Genomic DNA, 23,298 nt, shown 5'->3' with positions numbered 1-23,298 from the left:
GGATAGACTCTGCTGCCGCTTTTGTAGGGAAGGAACATGTGAACACCTATTCCGGAAGGGTTTTTTTCCTGACATAACATCCTTTTCACATGTATTTCATTTTTGCTACGAAGTGCAGAAAAGATATGCTCTGTGCAGCTAAAGTTCTTGCTATAAATGTGCTTTTATCTATTTAACTGCAATTGCGAAATACACTTTTACAAGAGAACAGCACGGGACAGGAAGGAATCCAGTCGTCTCTATTAACGGGCATCCTAAATGAGCAATTACTGTTAGGTAGGAATGAATCAGAACTTACCCTTTATTCTGAAAATCTAAATATATCTAGTCTTAAAGTGAAAGATTGTTGACAGGGGTGTGTTTTTATGGAAAGGGTAAAGCACAAAGTCTAGTCAAGCCCGATGCTTCGTATTCCTATTTACGTTACTGTGACATCCTTTATTCAGAACAAATCTCACTAACTCTTGGTCTCAAAAGCTTTACGTTGTGTAGCTGCACGTTGACGTGGCCCCTACCAAGCCAAGCACCCGAGCAGTGAAGTGCGGTTTGTCCCACGGCTCGGCCCGGTCTCTGACATCCTGGGTCCATGTGGTGCAGGTGGAACAAAAACGTGCAAGCGTGTTTGAAGCCAGGCAAGCTCCACGTTTTGCTTGCTTCTCCGTTGATCACCTCTCATCAGCATCTGCCATTCCTCTGTTGTCCCTGACGAAAGAACGTAGCTGCGTTTTAATTGAGTTTTTCCTGTTCGACTGCCTGTTATCTACTAAACTTGCTTCATCTGCTCAGTGCAGCGTCCTGCAGCTGACTGAAATCTGCTGCAGCAGTGTTTGAAAGTCAGGTTCAGTGCTGAGCTTCTCTTTGAGCCACACCTTTGTCACGAGGTTTGCAAAATACGAGGACATAATGAGAGATTAGCGTTGCTTGTGCTGCCATTGACTGTGCCAGGCATATTTCAGCGTCGCTTTTTTCCGTTCCACTTCACCGTTATTGTTCTAATGTCATGTGCTCAAATGGGCTCTGCCCAGAAAGTTACTCCTTTTAAAAACTAATACAGTACCTGGACCACCCTGTTAAATTTCGATGCCCAGCTGAAGAGCTCCAGCTAGTATTGCAATGCGCAGTACAGCTAAATGTCAGGCATCCTCTTGATTTTTGGTGCAAACTGGAGGTGCTCATCACCTTCTAGTTTCAGCCTTGTATCAGATACAAGATAGAGTTTCCAGAGACACGAGATTCCAGTATATTTTTGGGTATGTGCATAGGATTTACCCACGTATGCGTAAGCTATATCCATACGTTCAGCATTTTGCGGTATACTTTCCATACGCTTCCTTCACATTTTATAATCCCATCAAAGTCGCACGTGGCCAAACGTAGCATCAGACTGCGTTTTGCAAAGTTACCGGTGTCCCAGAAGAGCACTGGGTGCCGTAGCAGCCTCGCCGGCCGCTTTGCAAACGTTGCCAACTCAGAAGTTACTGCTCTGCAAGATAAATTGCTTCCATTACTCCGCTAACAGGAAACACGGGAACATGCTTAGATTAATGGCAAGCAATTAATGTATTTCTGAGATCTCACATGTAGCCTATTACATACCATGCTTTTACATCTGTTACAGGAGTAAAACTTCTATTTCAGCAAAGCCATTATTGCTACAAGCTTTATATGAATAATTAGTCATAACATAAGGCCGCCTACACTGTTCCTTTTCCCTTTGGTTTACTCTGAAGGATGAGGAGTAGTGATGTAGGTCTGCCGGTGACCTCAGGAGCTATTCACCTTGTGATTAAGGAGATGTGTGTAGGAGCTCCTCCGGTAAGTCAGGCGGTGGAAGGAGAGCCTGGTTTCAACCAGGAGGTTGGACTCCAATTTTGGGGCCTTCTGCTAAGCTCCGTGTCTGCCTTGATCATGTCCCTTATTCGTGTCCCTCGTTTTAATATTGGTATTTTAACCAAGTTGTTTTTGTCACCTGTGGCTGTGAAGAGAGAGGCGAGTTCCCCTTGCTCTCTTGCCGGCGCCCTGCCCTCCCTCCTCCCTTCCCCTTGCCCAGGTATTGAAAACCCATCGAACGCAACGTAACAGCGTCAGAGGCTCAGAGCTCACGGGTTTGGACCGCAAATAATTCGTGTGGCTGCGTTAGAAAAAGCAATTTCACCAAAACACAACCCTTTCTGCCCCTTCTGTGGGCGCAAACAGCTGTCTCCGGGTTTGGAGCCTCAGAGGAAGAGCGTTTCTAACTCCCATGGACTTTTTTTTCCCCCGTTCCTCCTCCTCCTCCCCAAGGTGTGGGCCAGCAAGAGCGGGGAGCCGAGGCACCGGCCTGCTGCTGCCAAAACTGGCAGCCGCCTCCTCCCCGCCGCTGGCCGGCTGCTTTGGCTGTTTACTTTGTGCTGGCTCCAGGGCTTTTTAGACCTCTCTTGGAGCCACTTCACCTCACTTAATTGGCGAAGAAAACCCAACCCAAAACCGAAAAAAAAGCCTGGACGGATTTTGTCGGTCTTAACAAGAAAAAACAGCTCAAGGAAGCGTTGGAGAAGCACCGGGAGGCCACAGAAGAGAAGCGGGAGCAGCTTCGGTTTATTAGGCTGCTCCAGGGACGGCGTGGGCTTCCTCTGAAGAGCCGACTGCAGCTGCTGAGTGTATTTTTGTGGCAGTAACCACGCGTCGATCCTGCTGCATGCAGCCCTCAGCGCCCAGCTTGCCCTCTGGGAAGCCAGGCTCCAGGGCTGCTTTCTTGGTATCTGAACGTTAAGCTGGACCTGGGAGCTTGAACGGCATTCGCAAAAGTATTCCACACTGTTGAAGGAAGCTTCTTGAATACTGAGTGAGTGATGGGCCCTCTTTTATTTCTATGAAGTCAAAAATGGTATAAAAGCAGGATGAAAAACACCTCTTACGAGGAGGTGCTGTTCCTTGCTTTCCGTAGGATAACTGTGCTCTGAAACACCTTTTTTTTTTTAAACCCGTTGCTTTTTTAAGCTACATCCAAAGTAGAAAACATGTTTGTTTATAGAAACACTAACTTTGTATTAATAACTAGATAATGTTCTGCCCCAAACCAGCAGCGTTGCTGAACACCTCTTACGGTAGTGAGTGGGAAGAATATAAGTTAATCGAATGCCAGTTATCGAAAATCAAAGTGCCTCCTGTCTGAAGCTAGTAAGAGATGAGTTGAACCAAGTCTCAAGCGACTCTCTTATTAGAGGACGTAGGGCTCCGTTTTTCCAGCCTCCCTCCTCGTGGGTTTTTATAAACCTCAATCGAGCTCCCAGCTGGCGGCAGCCTTGGTCTCCCCTCCCGCGGCACCCGCGGCGGCCCTGGCTCAGCTCAGTTCCCCTGCCCGGGGCTTTCAGGACGGTCCTCAGGCCGTGGTGGAAACGCCGTCCACTTCTGCTCTGTTACACCTGAAGGCTGCATAGCGTAAGCTTAAAAACCATAGTTTTCTCCTGCCAAGAAATTGTATGATACTAAGGATGCTAAAGCATTCATTACTGTACCCTCTCCTAACAGTATCAAGGTAAAGGATTGCTCTTTCACGGTAAGTAAAAGTCAGCATTTTAAATGCTTCAGCCCCCAACAGAAGTATTTTGCATGTTCCAATAGGGATTGAAGGAAGAGAGGATTGATAGGACTATGTGTAATATTGGCTTATGGAGGCATCTTGTTTATGTGATGTCAACTGAATTTATTATCACCTCCTGTTTCTGCTGATAGCTAGATTGTTGTATACAAATAGCATACTTCATCACTGTGACATGGCGGTGAATTGATTTACGGTTTCCAGGGGAAAAATTAACTAGAATAAAAATGCACTGTAAAGCAACAGTTTCATCATGATCAGAGTCTTTTTAACGCCTACGTAGATTCCAGTACATTATAATAATAATGCCGCAGCAGATTGTTGCAAGGGTAGTGGGACCTGCTTGCTCGATTTCTTCGGGGTCGCCTTTGCGGTCTGGCGCGTGCTAAGAAACTACAGTTTAATTCAGTCACCCGCCATGTCCTTCACACCACCCTTGCACGACGAGGGGTCGCGCACGCCGGTGGCCTTGGACCTATGCCGCGTTGATAGAGCTGCTAGCTTTGCCCTCATTAGCTGGCGCACGGGCTGACAGAGAAGGCGCAAAGACTGAGTTTTGCTACTGATTTTCACAAAACTTGCAGCAGCTTAATTATCTGCCATTTCTGACCCTTGTTCCAAGCCGTTGCTTTAATGGAAGTAGGCTAAAAGGCTTTGTGGCAAAGGCTGTGCTTATTTACTGCACGTGGATTTTAAAGCATAGTATAGTTTTGATCCAAGCTGTCCCCTACTGTTGAGGCAGGGGGAAATGGGGCTTCTCTTTTCCTGACCAAGTGTTCTTGAGATGTTCCCATGTGATAGAAAAGAACAAATTAAATGGTTTGCTAAAAATCAGTTGGTTGGTAAGCATTTGTCTTCGCCTATCCCCACTGACTGCACACTGAGGAAACCTACATTCTCAAATTATATCCTCTTCAGTCAGTTAACTCACAGCTTTCCCTAAAATTGCAGATTGCTTATTTCTCAAGACAACACAACTATTGATCCCCAGAATGTCCAGAATATTAAACAAATGTTCCTTTTCTCTAAAATCGGAAATTCAAGGTTCGGTAGCCCTGGATTTGGTCGAGGTAAAGGCCCGGGAGGCTGGAGTATGCCTTCGGTGGGGGCGGAGGAGAGCATCTTGGATGACATCTGTCCTGAACGGCTTTTCAGTGTTGCTGGTGCTACTCAAAGACTTAAAGGAGCATTCGCTGGCAAAGACCCCATGAGTCAGTACTATTAAAAAGAACAAAGAAATCCTCTCCCAGTGCTCAGGCCAAAATTAAAGAACTGCCTGGTTTTGTGGGGAAACTGTGGGGCTGGAGAAGCTGTGCAAGAAGGCATTTCCAGCTGCGGTGAGATCGCACTGTCGACTGAGGTCCAACACCAAGAAGCGTCTCAGAGGCCAAGGGTGGAGACCCTAGGTAGCGTCAGCCCTAGGCTGCCTTCGTTGCATGCGAAGAGGAGCTGTGTGTGATGGCAGCGCTGGTGGAGCATACACAAACCTTACCCCATCACAACATGATAGGGGAGCATTGACATTGACTCCAGAAGCTGAAGAGGGTCTCGACGTCCTGTCTTGAGTGGATCGAGTGTTTTAGATTGCCTCTTTAAGGCTGTTCCCAGGCCTTTATGAAAATCTTGCAATGGGCCATGCAGCATGAATCCATCTGCTCCTTGCTCAGCCAGCAAACCTCTTCCCCTGGGTGCTGACTCGATCGTTACCTGCAGGCTTGGACCTGTACCTGTTTTGTGGTGGTGTCAGAATCCGAAGCCTGCAAGCCAACAAAATGAAATAACCTGCTGATTTCATACCAGGTGTTATGCCTTTGACCTAACTGTTAGCTCAAGTGCCAAGTGTGAGAAGGGACAGCTTCTGTCTTTGGACTAATTTGGCTAGTTCTGTCGTTTAATGTAACAGATAAAAACTTAGGAAGAAATGCTTAGCTGAAGACTGTGGCTGGTGTTTGGGTTTCCAAATGCAGCATGAAGATCTTCAGCAGCCAAGGACTGTGATTTGGAAAGGGATTCAGGGGAAGGTCATCTGCTCCCCGTGATCACAAGAAGACGCGTGGTACATGCCTAGTTCCCTGTGCAAATTACTGATTTTTGTATGCAGATACACAGAAGCATCAGCTCAAAAAGCTAGAATTAGAAAAAGAATGATTGTGCTTGCCCTACGTTAAACTACCACTCAGTTACTTGGGTAAGAATCACTTTGTACTTCATTTCTATCTATATAACAGAGGCTGTAATTACTGGCTTTGGAAAACACTTGAGCCAGAATAGGCTTAAGTACAACTTTTTACAGGTCGTTGATTTTGTAATAAGCCATTGTCATGCAGTGCAACAACGTGACTGTTGTCATGCAGCGCTCCTCTTGCGCCCTTAAATGCGCCTTTTATCTGATGGTTTTGGTTTGCATGAAAAATAGAGATGGATAACACAAAGGCAGCTAGAACTGTGTTAAAGGGAAGCAAAAACGGAGAGCCTGTGCAGTTGGATGACTTAAAATACAGGACTGGGATGATACTATCTAAGAATAACATAAACCCAGGAAAGGCAGGATTAAGGTCAAATGATACCAAAACACAAATGTTAAGCTGTGATAATGCATAGCCAGAGTACTGTATTTCTTTAACTTCTTCTAATTTAGGCATTTCTGGTTCTTAATCTTTGAGAAGCACACCTGTGTTATCACTAATCCTCAGATATTCTTTGCTTTTAGTACTCTGGAAAGATGGTAATCACTCAGTGCTTCTATTTGCTTCTTCTAAAGCTGTTTAGAAGAAGATCTTATGGTATTTAAGACCGCCGTAAAGCTATATTCATCGTGTGGTATTAAAACAAAACAAAACAAAACATGGCTCACCATATTGTTTGCCCTCTTGTTTTGTGAGGCTCGTAGGTAGGGCTGCTGCCCACCGGCGGTGCCGCTTTAAAATAGTTAGAATTTTATTTTAGCTTTTAATCTTTTTTGTATTTAAAATAGAAATTGGTGCCAACTCCAAAGGGAGTTGCTGAGTAGCACAGAGCGTGCAATAATGTTACACTGAAACTGGGCTAAACTGAGCATCTGAAGTATGTTGGGACCTAATCCTGTGAGCCGGTTCTGCGAGAGAGAAGGGCGGGCACTGTTTTGAATATCGCAAAATTTGTTTGTTTTGTTTGAGTTTGCAAGGCATCTTCGTTAATTTGAGATGCTACTGTATGGTGCAAAATAGTTCAGGCAGTTGTCAGTGCTCCCTAAAATGTCATTTCTCTGTCTTTCATCCCAAGGTGCAGAGCTTCCCGATAGCAGACTCGTCCCTTGGTAGCACTTAGCAAAAGTGACATGCGAGTCCTTAAGATAACCTGCCTCAGGAGCACCCCTATATGGCATGTGCCCCTCTTACACTTAATTTAGGGGATGTGTAAATTTATGAATTAATTTTTGAGCCTTGAGTTTAATAGGGTTAAGACTGTCGTGTTGCTTTGTGTCACGTGGATCTTGTAGATGTTTTCCCCGGATTCCTCTTTCATGCTCCTCCAAACGTTTAATCTGCTGAAACATTGATATAAACTTTTCCCACGCTTGCAGCTTGCATGGCTAAGCTTATTTTGACTTTGCTTTGTATTATCTTTGCCCATTGGCTTTCTAGTGTATTGCTGAAATACTTAACTGTGCGTGAGGAAAGAGAGATTGTAGATCTGTGCTTGGAACTGCACTGAGGCATGGAGTTAGTACCCGTGTTTGGGCAGTGTTCTCCAGACAAAATGGTTGGCAAAACTGTTGGTAACAGATCGTTCTTCTATTTTATATTGATGTGGTGAAATATCCAACGTGTCCGTTTGGGTTAAAATAGATACCGAGAGATCATTATTTAAGTGGCATTAATGTGCCCCCCAGGCTGTTTTATACTTTGCCCTGGGGGTCTTGATAAACGCTTTTCACTCTGGTTAATGTGTGTGCAAAAGCTTTGGGGAAGGAGACAGGGGTGGCCCAGGAAGGGCTTGGGCAGGTAGAGGGGAAGAGAAAATCTGTGCACTCTTGGAAATGTCCCTAGGTGTTAGTAAGAAGAGTGAGTATAGCTGAAAGATGCCTATGGTGGAGCAAAGTGATTATTCCTTTGTCTTTTCATTTGCTTTAGATAATCAGTAACAAAAACTCAGAAGGAAGTAAGCAGCCAGTTTCCAATGTGTCTTATGGAAATAGCTGAAATTACAGGCTCTTTCTGAAGCCAAAGGTGAATACTGTATAAAAGAAAAACTATCCTTTCTCCTCTCTTTCCCTGTGCTTATACCTAATTTGAAATTGCAAACCTAATGGGTTTCTTCAAAGAAATGTTTCATCCTTACATCTGTAACGAGATGTTAGCATCAGATAAGTGTGAAAGCAGCCTCTGTTGCTCCTCTAGCGTGGTTGCTGCTTCTCTTTCCTGGGTCATGGACGTGTTCTGCAGGTGCCGCTTTTACCACTTGGGTCATGCCACCTTTCCGTTCTGCCTGGGCTTGTGGGAATGGGACTATTGCCGTAACCAGGCTTTCCATGCGTGCAGCTGTGCCCTGTGATCATCAGCGTGTGGTGGAGTGTGCGTTGTTTCCTTGGAAGAAATGTATTTTTTTTAAGTGCCACTAAGAAGGATTTTAGGGAGTCATCCAGTTTATGCCCAACCTTGGGACTAAATCTTGTGATTAAAAAAAAAAAAATGTATTTCAGGCAATTGCATACCAAAAGAGTCAGCAATGTGCAAAACTGCATGCAGACTGTACAAAATGCAAGATCTATAATGAGGAAAATAGTTTGAAATTGTACCTACCAGCCGTACTTTCTGTGAGATTGAGATAGACGAGTTAATATTTGCATGGTGAGCTGCAGGAGGATTTAATAATAACTGTGAAAATGGATTGAGCTGTAAACTCATGAGGTGTTTACTGACCGACATGAGACATGTTATGGATAACTCTAAGGAATTTAAAGTGTGGATGAAATTCTTAATTTACACTCTGAATCACCAGCTTGTGGAAGAGCTGAGGTTGGAAGGGACCTGTAGAGATTGTCTAGTTCATCAATTCATCTAGAGTCGACCCCACGAAGCAGGGTCATCTAGAGCAGGTTGCTGAGGACCATGTGCAGTCAGGTTTTGAGTACCTCCAAGGATGGAGGTGCTACAACCTCTCTGGGCAGCCTGTTCCATGGCTTGACAACCTTCACGGTAAAAATGTTTTCTCTTACATTTAAATGGAATTTCCTGTATTGCAGTTTGTGCCCGTTGCTTCTCATGCTTTCACTGGGCACCCCGAGGAGAGTCTGGCACTGTCTTCTTCACACCCTCCCATCAGTTATTTGTACACATTGGTAAGATTCCCCCTGCCTCCGTCTGCTCTTCCCCCAAGCCTTCTCTTCTCCAGGCTAAACAGTCCCACCTCTCTCAGCCTCTCCTCATCAAATTCTTCAATCCCTTAATTATCTCTGTGGCCCTGTCCTGGGCTGACTCCAGTATGTCCATGTCTTTCCCTGTGGGTCCCATGTGATGTGGGAGACAGCATCAAAAGCTTTGCTAAAGTGAAGATAAGCAGCATCCTCTGCCCTCCCTTCATCTACCAGGCTAATCGTTTTGTCATAGACGGCTATCAGGTACATTAGGCAAGATTTCCCTTTTGTAAATCTGTGCTGACTATTCCCAGTCACCTTCTTGTCCTTCCTATGTTTGGGAATGCGTCCTCCTCCTGGTCCTTTGTCTGGGTCCTCCCTCGTGAAGATAGGGTGACACTTGCTTTCTTCCAGTCCTCAGGAACCTTCCCCCAATTGCCATTACCTTTCAAAGATAATTGAGAGTGACTTTGCAAGGACATCAGCTGGCCCTCACGGGTGCATCCCGTCAGGTCTCACGGACTTGTGTATATCCAGTCTGTTTAAGTGATCCTTCTCTGCTGACGGTAAGTCTTCCTTGCTGCAGACTTTGTCACTAGTCTCATGGTCCTGAGATTTCTGAAGGCAAATCTGACTCATAAAGGCCCATGTGAAGAAGGTGTTGAGTACCTCAGCCTTTTCCAGGTCCCTTGCCCCATTTGGCAGCAGGCACATGTTTTCCCTGGTCTTCCCTGTGCAGCTGTACTAGTAGAAGTCTTTCTCATTGTCCTTAATGTCCCTCACCAGATTTAATTGCAGGGGGTTTGGCTTCCCTAACCCTGTCCCTGCGTGCTTGGCCAGTGTGTCTCTGTGTTCCTCCCGGGTGACCTGGCCAGGCCTCCCACCTCTGGTGTTTCTCCCTCCTATTTTTGAGTTCAATTGGGAGCTCCTCCATCCAGGCAGGCCTCCTGCCGCCTTTGCTTTGCTTCCTGCACATTGGCATGGACTGTCCTTGAGCTTGGAGGGAATGATCACTGAAGGCAATGAAATCATCTCACGTGGTTTCTTTCCTTTACTTGCTGAGAAAACAGCTGAGTTTCAAGTCTGAGAAATCAGTGAAGTTGGGCTATCTCCTGGTGCGTTGAGTCAGTGTTTTATTGCATCCAAATGTAGGGAAGGAAGATAACTTGGAACGTCTTGTTTGGTAGAGCAGTGTTGTTTACGGAGGCTGCACGCAACCCAGAGGGCTTTGTTGCTTTTAATAACTCTAAAGTATTTTAGAGATATGAAAGTGCTTCAGAGTTTGTCATGTAGAACTTTTACACACGGACCAGAGGAAGAAATGAAGTCTGAATTTTGATTGTATTTGTGCAGGAGGCAGTTCTTAGATTTTTGCGGGAGGACAACTTCGTAATTTTGACGTGAGATGGAGCAGGTTATTCTGTGGAAACGTGACCTAGCAGGGGCTTTATCTCAGATGTACGTGCCTTCAGGCCTGAGATAGGAATCAGAGTATGGAGATTTAGCAACATTATAAAACTTCATGATGTCTGGAAAAGGCAACGTGAAGGTGCCATGTCGGTAATAGCAGCTTGGTTGAGTGTTATGTGAACACATTAACACCTCGTTGTTGGCCATCTGCCATCACTAATATGAGGGGCTTTTTATTTTTTTTTCTGTTTTCAATTTATTGTCAATTTGCTGATACTGAAGACATTATTATCAGCACTGGAAAGATTTCCCTTATGAGATTAGGATAACTTCATTATGAGTTTATTAATCACTTTTTAAATTAATTGTTTTAAATGTCTCCTATGATATTTTTGAGTGTCTCATTACTGGAAGTGATTCAGTTTCAAAGTACTGAGCTGGTAGTGAAACGTGAGACTGGACTTTGATCATTTTTACGAAGTGAGGAGTCATTGACTTTGTTCCCAGTGTATCTACTGAACATGGGGAATATGCAGTGCTCGTAAGAAGAAATACATCAGATACCCAGTTTTTATAATACTTTCCTAGTGTAACTGGTGCCTGAATAAAGAAAATGGCAATGTATCAAAAACCAGATTGCATCTAAAAAGAAAGGAAGAAAAAGGAGCAGGAAGAACAGTGAGAAGCGCTTTCTTGTATTGGATTTGAGAAGCTAAGTACAGTGTTGCTATTAAAAACGAGCAAACCTTGAAATACCTTTTAACCTCATAAATTGTCTGAACAACGATATGCATCATTAGTTTGGCAGCAACTGCATCTTCTTAGCAGAGCCACTAAATATCAGCGGGCCAGGAGCTCTGCGGTTTGATTCCTCTCCCCCAGCCCTCGAACAACTCTTTGTAGTATTGAGAAATATGAGCGTATTTTATAAAGCTTGAGAGTTTGGGAGCAGCAGGCTTTGCTCTTGACAGCTCAAAGGGAGAGTTGGCACGCAGCTTCGCATACAAACAAGTTGGACTAGACTTGATTTTAGACCATCAGTCTTAACTTTCCCCCGTTCTTTAAGCACCACAATATCCAATAAAATACTGCAGAATTAAGTCTCCGTGCAGAATTAAGTCTCCATATGCGCTTTAGCTTGTTTCTGCTCCGTAATAGCATACTGCTTGTCTGTTTTAATACCAAGAGGTCTAAATCTGTTCTATTAAACTGAGATCTGTAATGGCAGTATTACAAACCAGTCTGGTTTGAATTTAGAAGAGCTCAAGTAAGCATCCTGGTTGGGTAGTCTTACTTTTTTTCGTAACTTAAAATAACCAAGCCGATCTCGTAAAATAGTTGTTTAACAATCTTTGCCTGAATAGCGACTATGCCTTACAAAGTTTTGGCCGAGGGCGGCTTTACAGTCGCGTTATAAACTCAAAAACGGGCTGGTTTAATGGAAATGTTAATAGGCTCATAACCAGAGATGTGGCCTGTGTTCCTGTAATTTTAGAACTATCAAATTTATTGCTGTTTTGGTACCTCGTAAAGTAAGCTTTGGGGTTTTTAAAAGAACTTGTAAAGAAGCCAAAGTTGATTGAATTTTGAAGAAAGACTGCTTTTGTCATTTTGAGCTGGAGAATATTTTGAACGGCTCTATGCTGTGCAATCTTTGGTGCTTAATCGTTTTCAAAGTAGAAAACGGATGGTACCCTCTGCCCAGGCTTCTCCATCTGATGCTTGCTTCTAGATTCCTCCCTCAATGTGGTGAGTATGGGGCTCTTCTACATGAAAATTAGCTCTGTCTTAGTATTTTGCCTATCTGTTGGAATTACGCTGCTTAGGAGGGCTCCTGTATGTAGCGATTGTTGTCTTTCATCGCTTTTCCATTTGCTGTTCCCAAGTGATGTGGATTGTCCATAATAAAATGCTCATTTCTGTGCTTGCATGTTGCTTCTCTCCCTGCTTTGTTTCTGCCAGATAATACCCGATGAACACGTAAATTATGTCGATGGCATACTGTGAGTTAGTATTAAAACACAGGCTTTCTTTTAGTCCTCCTTTACTGCAAAATTCTTTGTGTTGCCTTGGTCTGCAGTGAAATTTTCCACCAGTTGCATGTTTCCCTTTCTGCGGTTGACTTTGAGATAGGGTTGGTTGTTTCGAAGGAGGCAGAACTCTATGGAGAAGGCTTAAAAGTGGCCTAAATTTGGGATGAAAATTCCCATTTATTTGCTACTAGTTGCTGTATTGGGTGCAGATAGGAGCTGATCTGAAGGAACGGCCTAATGAAGCTCCCTATCCTCCAGCCATGTAGTTTCACAACAGCTATTTTAATGTCACGGAGAGGAGCCGTGCAGGGCAAGGAACGGGCGCGTAGGGTCTTGTTGTGTTGGTATTAGTCTGCCGTGGGGAGGGCTTGCATACCTGCTTCAGCTTTCGAGGCAAGGATTGTATGAAAGCAGTTTGCATGCCTTTTTAGAGAAGACAATTCAAGGTGGATAGTATTCAATCATTTATTCAAGAGGTGCAGACACGCTATACATCCGGACCCTTTCTCTCCTGTTTATCATCTCTTTCCTGCCCCTGGCCACCCACTTCTGCTTCTCTGGCTCTGGGCTGGCCTGAGCTCCGGGTGAGCTAGCTCAGGGAGCTAGAAACCCTGGTGCGCGTGTCCGAGACCCGTCAGCCAGGTGCAGAGCCCCGCAGTTCTGTGCCCTTCTGAGCTAGCGGACCGGAATGATTCTTGAGGCTGCGTCGGGGAGGGACAACGTCTTGTTTTCTCTCTCGTAGTACATTGATTTCTCACACACCATCTGCTCATGGTTGACTAATTTGGAGCCGTAGCCAAGAGGCAGCAATTTTTTTTTTCTTTGAGATGCAGACTCCTGGAGTGATCTGTGCCTCTTTCCACCAGACTTGGAAACCAGGCTCGTCGGTAATAAAACTAGCCACCCAGTTCATGAGAGCAGGGACAGAGACGTCCTTAGTGGTTCCTCATTAGCGTCTGATGGAAGAACGAATTTCTGCGTGGCTCTGAACAGATAGAGTCGCACTGGTGTTCAAAACAGCCCCAAGTGAGCGATTTGAGAGTGTCCTAGCCTTAAAAAGGAGAGCCTAACGTTGGTGTGCTGCATTTTTGTGCAAAGCCTTCAATTTGGCGATTGCCCTGGCAGGGTTTCCATATGCTGATCTTTGGTGGGGCGTCACAAGGTGGACAGAGAGCTCCTGGCATGCAAACTCCTGTTAAATCTGGAAAGCACTAATTATTTAAGTCAAAGTGAACCTTGAACATGGGTGGATGGCTTGTTAAACTGAACGGCTTCAAACTGTTTGGTCTCAAAGGCTTTGGGGAAGGGTGGGGTTAAGACATTAAGAAAATAAAGGAAGAAGTCTTGCCAGAGAAGCAACTTTTGTGGATATCACATCGTTTGAATAGGGATCACTTGCTTAAAAAGACACTAGCAATTTCTCTGGTGGTAATCCTGTTAAATTTCTGTATGTATGTAGGGGTGTAGCTATTTTAGTAGGGGGCTCCAAAAGAACAAAATCAATTGTCACTTGAAAAAATGAGTCTTTTAGGATTGCCAATAAATACTTTGTATGAATCAGTGCAAGATTTAGGTATCACTAAAGTTAATTTATTTTTTGTTTCCCTTTCCTAGAATATGACAGATACCTAGCATCTAGCAAAACTATGGCAGCAGCTTACCTCGATCCAAACTTGAATCATACGCCAACTTCGAGTGCGAAGACGCACCTCAGTACTGGGATGGAGCGTTCCCCAGGGACCATGGAGCGAGTCTTAAAGGTCTTTCACTACTTTGAAAACAGCAGTGAACCAACAACGTGGGCCAGCATTATCCGGCACGGGGATGCTACTGATGTCCGAGTAAGTCTGTTTTTAGCGTTCTCAGGCCGTCTTTAGGCTACATGTTAACTACACACTCCAAAAGTATGAGGTAAAAGTCTAGAAACAAAGAAGTGTAGACGTTTTGCAGTTTATTTTAGAAGAATCTTTATCATATACTGTGAATAATTTCAGAAAAAGCTTGAAGTGATACTTTCTTTAAGAAAAATCAGATGTATGTATTATGTATTGCCTTAAAGTAATATCAGAACTCTTCTTGTTATTGCAGAATTGAGACTTTACATTCAGGAAATCAGTTATCAGTCTAGATTTCACTACTGACTTATATCAACTGACTCTTACTACTTTATACTCCCCAAAAGCCTGTGTGGCGCTTCATGGCATGCATGTGTGTGTGTAAGCTCGGAGAAGTGGTCCATTAAACTACTCTTTTCTTGCATGTAACTCCAAACTCACTGTTTTAAAACAAACAAATAAATAAATGAGTCTTGTGCCCCACACCAGTGTGGGGAGATGGCACTGATGTTGTTACTGCAGACCCCTTTCCCACCTGCTCCTTTTGCCTGTGCAACCTGGTCCTTCTGATAAGCTACCCAAAAAACACGGTGGTTTGTTTTAAGAATAACTTTAAGGTATCTGTAGTGTTAGAGATGTGTGGAAAAGTATGTATACATGAAAAGACAGTATCTGTTCTGAAGAGGGAAGTTAAGCAACTCTGTGTGGAAGGTATAGGGCTGTAATCTAATGCCAAGGCCCTTACTGACCATTTACTGTGCTTACTGTTTTCATTTTTTGAGTTCTCATGGTAGGTAGATAAACTGAAATGAAGCAGAAAGGGGCTGACTTCAACATGTCAAATGTCTTTAAAACTTTTTGGTTGGCTTGTTTTGAATTATCCCCCAAGAGCAGAACCTTGAGCGATGGGAGGTGGTGGGGACTGGTTTTTCTCTGTGAGGTTCTCCCTGCAGAAGTAGATTCCCATCTGCTTATTCCTTTCAACACTGGTATTCTCTGTACAGTACCTCAAACTGTACTTTAAGGACATAATTCTGATCTGCTGCATGGAGAGAGTAGTCAGAGTTCAGGAGATCTGTTGTCTCTTTCTGCCTGCTATTAGTTTTCCTTTGTGCAAGAGAAAACTAATGAAAAAGCCTAAGTGGTCTTGAACACTTTCTCTTCCTTTCCTACTGTTTAATTTCCTAGCATCGCTCTGTATGAAAAGACTTAACAGCATTCCTAAGTGGAGTAAATCTTGTGAAATTCAAGGATTTTCATTGGGGACTATCAGAAAATTTGCTTCTTGTCAATGTAATAAGCTCACATCCATGTCTAGGGGTATCTTGGTGAGTGGAGAAATTGCACCTCTGTACAACAATTGGAATTATTGTCATCAATACACACACATTTTCCATGGAACAGGGATTTTCGAATGCCACTTAAAAATATCTTTGATCCCTGACTTCAGGAGATTGGTTTCATATAACCTATGTGATTGATTCATTTGCTAGAGAAATGTATTGTTGGGTACAAGGGAAGGAAAAGTAGGTCTCTGGGTGTCTTTAAGCTTACTTGCAAGCCTCTACTGTGGAAGTATGTCCAAGATTTTTTATATAGTACTTTAAATGGAGGTTATGGGTCTTTCCAAAGAAATATCTAGAAACTTTAAAAACAAAAGCAGAGATTACATCTCTGGTTTCTCCAGCTCAAAAAATACCTGTGGTTATGGGCTTTTAGGATCTGAAACTTGCTCTCCCTGTAAGAAATTCAGTGCTGAGTTCAATTTGCAGAGTTATATACTGTTGTTTACAGAAATTCCAAGAAGTCTGTGCTTTAAAAACCTGGATCAAAAGAACAGACAAACAGCAGTTATTTGAGGCTTGCCCTAATTTTTAGTTTTTATATATGCCCATTTATTGCTGATTTATTTGGATATTTGTTCCTAAAAGTAGTGATTTTTTTTGTACTGATCTGCTTTTCTAAAAAAAAGAATGTACCTTGGGCAAGGGTCATGGTTATACTTTATTCTTGAAATAAACTTTTTTTTTTTAATTTTATTTTGTGAAAATGGTGCAATGGCTGCTGAAATGTGCAGGTACTTCATGATACTGATCTTGCCCTGATGTATTGCCATGTCTTGACATTTATTTTAGAAACAGTAAACTGTCGCTGGAGGACAAGCCCACATTCCATTGAAATGACTGCTGTTATGCTGAGCTGAATAATTTAAAATGAAAATAACCTTTAAGGTTTTTATGCCTTAGATTGTCTCTCCCTTTGGTGGAGGAGCTAGTCTGCAGTAGAGCTTTCATTTCTTCTGAGTTAAGATCCAGACAGGTGATTGGTGCTAGTTTGGGGTTTTGGCTTGTTCCCAAGGAGCTCTTTAAGCATATTCGGTGGTAGATGCCTTTGGAACAGCTCTGCAATTAAAAAAGAAAAATAAAAAGTTATTTTCAAGACTTCTCACTGGTCAGTATGGCTTCTGGGGATCATAGCTGAGGAACCTTTCCAGTTTTCAAAGGAAGTCTGACTTGGGCTGAAATCTCCAGACTGGCCTATTAAAGGTATTTCTGCTGTTAAAGCAGAGGAGTTTGTGGAAAGTACTTATACCAGGGGAAAGTAAGGATGAGATTTTTCTTTCCTGATTTGTCATATTTCCTTCGCTAAAAATAAATGATATTAGGTTAAGTCAAGTTTGCCTTTGTCAATGGAAAGGTTGTGCTTAACTGTCAAAGACCTCAGAAAAGGACTTGTGTTTTTTATTCGTCTTTCCTTCCCCCCAAAATATATATATATTTAGAGTTCCTTTGTAATTTCCAAAAAGCAGAATGGAAACAGTGCTTTTTCCACTCTTCAGTGGAAAAATTAACAAATAGACTAACATCTGTTGCTGCCTCTGTTAAACAGAATCTAGCCTTCTCTAGGTTTATCCCTATGTGGCTAGACTGAGGGTACCATATCCTTGCTGTTTGTCTTGAACTGTCTGATGTCCAGGCTGGGCTTTGCTTCAGTGAGATCTTCTTGGCTGTGGACCTCCAGTTTTTCTGGGTGGATTTAGTCCTTCGGAGAAGGCGTTCTCCTGAGACGTGAGAGTCCATATTCTGCAAAGGATTCAGGAGCAGCTTTTCAATTCTTGGAAATACGTTTTTGACTTTCAGAGAGCTGGCATGCTCTTTTTTTCCCCCTTTCTCTTTTCCTTGGTGTCACACTAAGGACATGCTTCATTTAAAAAAAAAAAAAATTATGAATGTGCAAACACCTGTCTCCTCTTGTGAATGTCTATATAGCCATGCATTTGCCAGAGAAAGAAGGGATCTTTATCTTTGCTCTTTATCTTAGTACATCTTCATTTGGAGGTGTTTACGGAGGAGGCTTTGCAGGGGTTTGGGAGGAGGTCGGGCGTGCTCTGCCCTGTCTCCAGCCTTGGCTGTGGCATGCAAGGAGGTGGGTGTCGCTCCCAAGAGCACCCTGCGAATGGAGATGGTGCCAGCATGTCCCGATCAGCAATGACAACTAAATAACCTTCCTTTTTCCAGATGATGTGATCGAAGCAGAATTCCAATGACCATGTTTCATAGAGAAGTGAAGGCACCGTTGACATTTAACAGATTTTTATTGTTAGAGAACAAGCATTTGAAAACCTTGTGTGAGCCCCATCTAGGTGGCTGACACTGAAGTGTTGTTCTGCTCCGTGGTCCACATCCCCGCTCCAGAGGTGCCCAGTTTGCATCCGCTATACCTTCTTCTAAACTGATCACTGATTCTTAAGTAGTAGTTGTGAGAAGCTAAGCTGTGCGTGGTAGTAACAACCAGAAATCTCAAACCATGTTATTGTCAGATGTACATTACATCTTGATTCTTATGAGAGTCTGGGTTTTTTTTCCAATTTTGTAAGACAAGCTGAGTGAAATGTACGCTGGATGGATAGCAGTAAAACTTGTGGTGGTCAGTGCTGTCCTTATTTCTGCAGTTGCAGAGCAGTACAGTCAGAAGTCTTCAATAAAGATATTTTGTCCATGGTTCATTTAGCCTGCGCGTGACAAAGATGCTTTTCCTCCCTCTTCTCTGCATTACCTCCCAAGACGTCTTTAAAGGTAGCAGAATGAGAACTCAAAAAGCTAAAGGAAAAAGGAGGAGCATCCTTAACTAAGGATAAGGATGTATCTAATTTGATGGACCTGAAACAGTTTCTGAAGTCAAGGAGCATGCGTTAGCTGTGTCCCATTCCCGGAAGAGCGTAAATGTCCAGAGCAAATTCTTCCGTTTCCTTACCCACCTGCTGGAACTTATTTTCCACAGGTAGAAAGTGTAGGTGCAGGGTTGGGAGAGTTGCATATTCCAGCCAATTTCAGCTTTTTAGAAGGAGAAGAACTTAAAGCATGTTCAGTCGAGACATCACTAAAGCAGTTTAATAAACTGCCTTACTGTGTTAGTATTTGTTTCTTGCTTTTTCTTGTTTGCCTCTCCCTTTTGATCTATATCCTATTTTTATGTTCCCAAATCACTAACAACTTCCATTTCTTAGCATCTCCTACAGTGTTTGTATTTCGTTTGGTTTCGGTTAGCAGTGTTTCCTTTCTCTCCAAGTCTGCCTGCATTTGGCCCATAACTCCTTTGGGGGTATTTCTGCCCTGCGGATTGTCGCTGTGCTTTACCCAGCACTACAGGAGACCTCACAATTTGATCAGGAGACACAGTTCATGGTAAGGCTTTGGTGCAAAGCTCTACACCTCTTAAGTGATATCCTAGTCAGACAGTGCTGGCAGCAGTGCCAGCTTCCTTCTTACTGCTTGGTTTTTTTTCATGCTACCACCTTAGTTGGCACAGGTGGTGTGACTGTGTGGCAAACTCAGTCCAGGTTAAAATTAACCTTTTTTCTTATTTTTTATTTTTTAACCTAGATCAGTTGTGCAGTCTTGTTAACTGCATCGCCTTGCAGGCTGACACAACTGTGAGAAGAAAGGAAATGCTGGTTTGTGCTGGCACTACTCAGGTTTGCGGTGATACTGCACCGTTGGTGAATAGGCTATTAAAGAGCATTGTGGTGCATCCCTCATCATCCACTGAAATATTCCTGGTTTCCTTCCACATCTAAAGCAGGATATTTTCTATCTTCATAAAGGGCCAAAAGGGAATTAAAGGCGTGCCAGTCTAACCTCAGTCCCTGAGAAGTTTATTCTCATGTTCTAGCAATGATGCCACCTACTCGGCCCTACCTCTGTCTTCCAAGCTTTCCCCCTTTTTCAAACCCATCTTGTTTTGACCTGGTACCTGGACAAAAGGCAGCAGATGCGGTGGCTAGCTCAGCGCAGAGCCAGCCCAGATGATACTGATTCTGGCTGACTACTAGGCTGCCACCGCCACATCCAGGTAGCCAGAAGCTGAACGCGCTGCTGAGTGGGTCAGATACGCTTTATTGCTTCTTGGTTTCTCCTAAGACAAGCAAATTGCTTGAAGAATTACAGGGAATTGGGCGTGTTGTAGGACTGTTCTGGTATATCTGCTGCTAGCTGTGAAGGAGAACATCAATCTGTTGGACAGTAGAATTTATCTACTAAGCTTGGTTTTTTTTTCAATGGATCCTTTTGATAATGTGCTACTTGGGTAGGGGATTGGTCACGCAAAGTTCTTCTACATGCAGTGGAAAGAGCCTGTGAACACTAGCAGGACTCAAAACTGTGCCAGATGTGAATTTTTTGGATGATATGAGTGTGCTGTATACGCAGTGGCTGGATTTCAGACTGTAATTTCTACGTATGTGCAATAATATATCTGCTTTGAGACAGTGGAACTGTGTAGTAGTAGCAGAAGCAGACTCGGTAATGCACTGGCTTCTCACATTAATTACATATGGGGAAATGGATGCAATCATTCCTGATCTAGTAAAAGAGCTAGCAGATAGGTACCATTTACAGTTTTTTTCCCCTCTTCTGTGCTGCCTCTACGGATTGCTCTGGATGACCAGGAAGAGTTGTATTGTTAGTGAATCTGTGCCTCACTTCTGAAATCTTGAAAAAAGTCTCAAGAACACAAAACTATAGACTTGCATGTGTAAGCAGCATGAAAAAGAAGGCATACTGTCCTGTGAAAATAAGACTAATTAGACAAAAATACCTTTAATCTTTAGAATACCTGTTTTATTTGTGCAAAAAATTCTGATATCCTTGGATGAGAGAGGCATGCAAAATAATTTTCTAAAAGCAATATAAGTAGCCCTTTGACATTTTACTGAAAATATCACCTAGATCTACAGATGTGGCCTTCAAGTCAACAGTACTTTTACCGCATTAGAATTTAACCATGTAGGACTGGATAAAAGGCAGCACTTAGACTTTGCAAGTGCAACTGAGGATAGGGTTTACAATGCAGTTGAGACTTTCTAATTTAGATTAATCTAACCTAGACCTTCTCCCCGACCCTCTTCTAGCCACAGCTCCCTGCTGTCTCTCTTCTGTTTCTCATTAGACTCCGCACTGAATTCTGGAAGTTAACCTTCCAGAAAACTAAACTTATTTTACATATTTAAAACTGTTCTGCTGGTTGAGGAAGGCAGAGCCATACCCAATAGGATCAGAAGAGCGCTAACTCAGCGGAGAGGATTGGAGAGCATGGCCGTGCCTGCTCTGTGGTTGTCAATGTTGTCCTGTTGTGGGCAGAGGTTCTCTGTCGAATTGGGCTGTAGCGTGGAGGGACGCTTTTGGGTGGCTGACCTGTGTATGGCTTAAGTGCAGGGGAGTTGCTGAGGCACTTACTGCTGCTTGTCCAAGTTGACAGTGTCTCTGGGCTTGCACGATGACTGTATCCTAGGCACCTCAGTAGCATGGTTTCGGGCTGTAGTTTCAAAATATGCTTGTTCCTGGCCTTCAGTGACGGAGTTCTTGCTCAGCTGGGTCAGTTTCCTGGTCTAGTTTATCGTGTCGTATGTGAACATGTGCTGGATTGGTGCAGGAGGGAGATGGATAACGACAATGAGATACAGGGATGCAGGCTTTGCTCTTTCAGTGTTGTCAGGGAGAGCCTAAATTTTGGTGTTGTGAAGTAACTCCAGAGCTTTGCTTTGTGGAAATTTTAAATCTAACTTGCATCAGGACTTTGTTTACTTCCGTTCAGCTCCTCATTTAAATGTCTTAGGAGGAGCAATAATACTTAATGCCTAAATAGTATTTGACATATTTGAAGTGCTTCATGAACGTTAATACTGTGTCCCTATGTAGGAGAGGTTCCTTGAAGACTTTCTAGTGCAGGAGACCTTCTCCTTTCTACTAAATGGGGAAACTAGGCTGGTAGTCACCCTGGGAGTATGTTATTCCAACTTCAGTTTATTCATAGCAGTGCGTCAGCTTTGTTAATCTACAAGCAAGCAATTCATTTCCACTCATTTACAGAAGCACAAAATATTGCTGGTGCATGTCCGGGATATCTCGAGCCTTTCTCCAGTCTGTCTTGATTTTCTAGAGCCTCCTAACTCTGCTCTAGGTGTTCTTTCTATTTCTGGACACTTTCTCCTTCTAATCTGGGACAAATATCAACCTATTGGGCAAATTGGCTGTGTTGAATATTTTTGGATTTTTTGGACAAATTAGTAACAAGCAGTATTTCTAGCATAAGACCCAGAGATGCTGTGATGAATTTGAGGTCCTAAAGTTGTAATCAAGGTTGCAACCTCCCTGCTCCTCACCTGTTTTTTCACTCAACAGAGCATCCGATGAGCGTCGCGAGCTGGGGGGCTGCTTGGAGCTGAGTCCGACGCGTTTTCAGGTGTCTTTGGCCCTGGTTTCGGTTAGAAGATTATTAGGACATGGTACAGAGGAGTGTTTCCGTTGGCTGTCGTGCAGTAGTTAAGCAGTAAAATCGTTTGTCAGGAAACCATGTTTCCGTATTTTTCCATTTTTGATTCCAGCTATGATTTGTTAGTATGTGGAGTGATCTCGCAGACATTCCTGATTTAAAATAACAAACAAATTTTAAAAAGCCACATACATTTGATTCGCATAAAGCATCAGTTCTTCCTTTCTAGGTTCATACTAAAGTTTTTTAGGATGCATTTTCAAACCCTTGATGACCTTTCTCCAATACTACTTATTTATGTCATATTTAATTTTAATGAGCATTTAACTTGCCTGATTAGATAGCTGATATTTAAGATGCTCTTCACTGCATATGTTTGTGTTAGGCTTTGAAGGGAGAGGTGTAAATCTGTGTTATCAGTCTCTTTAGTGCAAGGCAGCTCTTAATCTCTATTCTGTGAGGAGCTTCTGTGGTGTGCTTTACAGCCAAACTCTCCTCTCAGCCTGTCTTTTTTCTTTTTTTTTTTTCTTTTTTTTGAGTTGCGATATGTGCTCTTGATTATTTTCACAGTGTGGTACTGATTACCTGACCAGAAGGAATATTGCACCCTTATTTAAAAGAGTGTTGTGTGTGTTTTTTTAAGAGATCTTGTGATAAGTTTAGGATTGACTGATGATGTAAAAGGAATAGAGGCATGAAAACCTCACTTTTGGTAGGAATTAAGATATCTGACTTCTTCCAGCCCATTTGAAATCCCAGCCGGAAAATTAGAGAGGTTCTTAACTGTCCCACTCAATTCTTCTTTGAACATAAACTAATGCTTTTTCAGCTGCCTTGTGCATCAGTACTCTCAGTTGTTCATGGTCTTAGAAAGTGTCCAGTTTTGCCTTGATTTCTTCTTTCCAAACTCATCTCTTGCCTTATCACAGCAGCGCAACTGCCTGTTTAAGAACACAACCCCCCATTTTCGTTATCGGCTGGCAGCGTCGGGCGCGAGGGAAGGGGCAGAGCTCTGAACAAAGCACCGCATGCTGTGTACTTTATTTACACAAAGTGCAGAAAGTGAAGAAAATGAATGAATCTGTCGTCTGTTTGTGCACATATGGAGAATTTGGCAGCGCGCCATTTAGAGGGAAGCACGCCTGCCAAAATGTTAGGCTTTGCTTAACCAAGCAGAGATCGTCTTTTGGGTGAGGAAGAGGTTAAATATTTCTCTGCTTGTCGCTTCTGAGAGTACTGAGCTGCTGTTGCTGGTAGCCCTGGATACGGGCAACCGTTCTGCCTTGGGAGCCTTTGCTAACTTGCACAAAGACCTGTAAACACTGGCAAGCAACC

At 43.2% G+C, this 23,298-nt stretch overlaps 1 protein-coding gene across 7 annotated transcripts in view; it reads left to right on the top strand.

Moving 5' to 3' along the window:
* PTK2 (protein tyrosine kinase 2) overlaps positions 1-23,298 on the top strand; it is a 196,084-nt gene that overhangs the window by 73,036 nt on the left and 99,750 nt on the right. For 6 of the 7 annotated variants that reach the window (XM_064507919.1, XM_064507918.1, XM_064507916.1 and 3 more), the window contains one exon: positions 13,973-14,199. In XM_064507919.1, the coding sequence (XP_064363989.1) occupies positions 14,005-14,199 (195 nt within the window). In that variant the 5' untranslated portion in view covers positions 13,973-14,004. Of the gene's footprint in view, positions 1-13,972; positions 14,200-23,298 lie in introns of those variants that run through there. The other variant, XM_064507920.1, reaches the window with a different exon arrangement.

The sequence above is a fragment of the Dromaius novaehollandiae genome, chromosome 2 (assembly GCF_036370855.1).
Source record: "Dromaius novaehollandiae isolate bDroNov1 chromosome 2, bDroNov1.hap1, whole genome shotgun sequence".
In the NCBI taxonomy this organism is placed as follows: Eukaryota; Metazoa; Chordata; class Aves; order Casuariiformes; family Dromaiidae; genus Dromaius; species Dromaius novaehollandiae.
The sequence above is the reverse complement of the archived record's forward strand: the minus strand, read 5'-3'. Positions and strand labels throughout refer to the sequence as shown.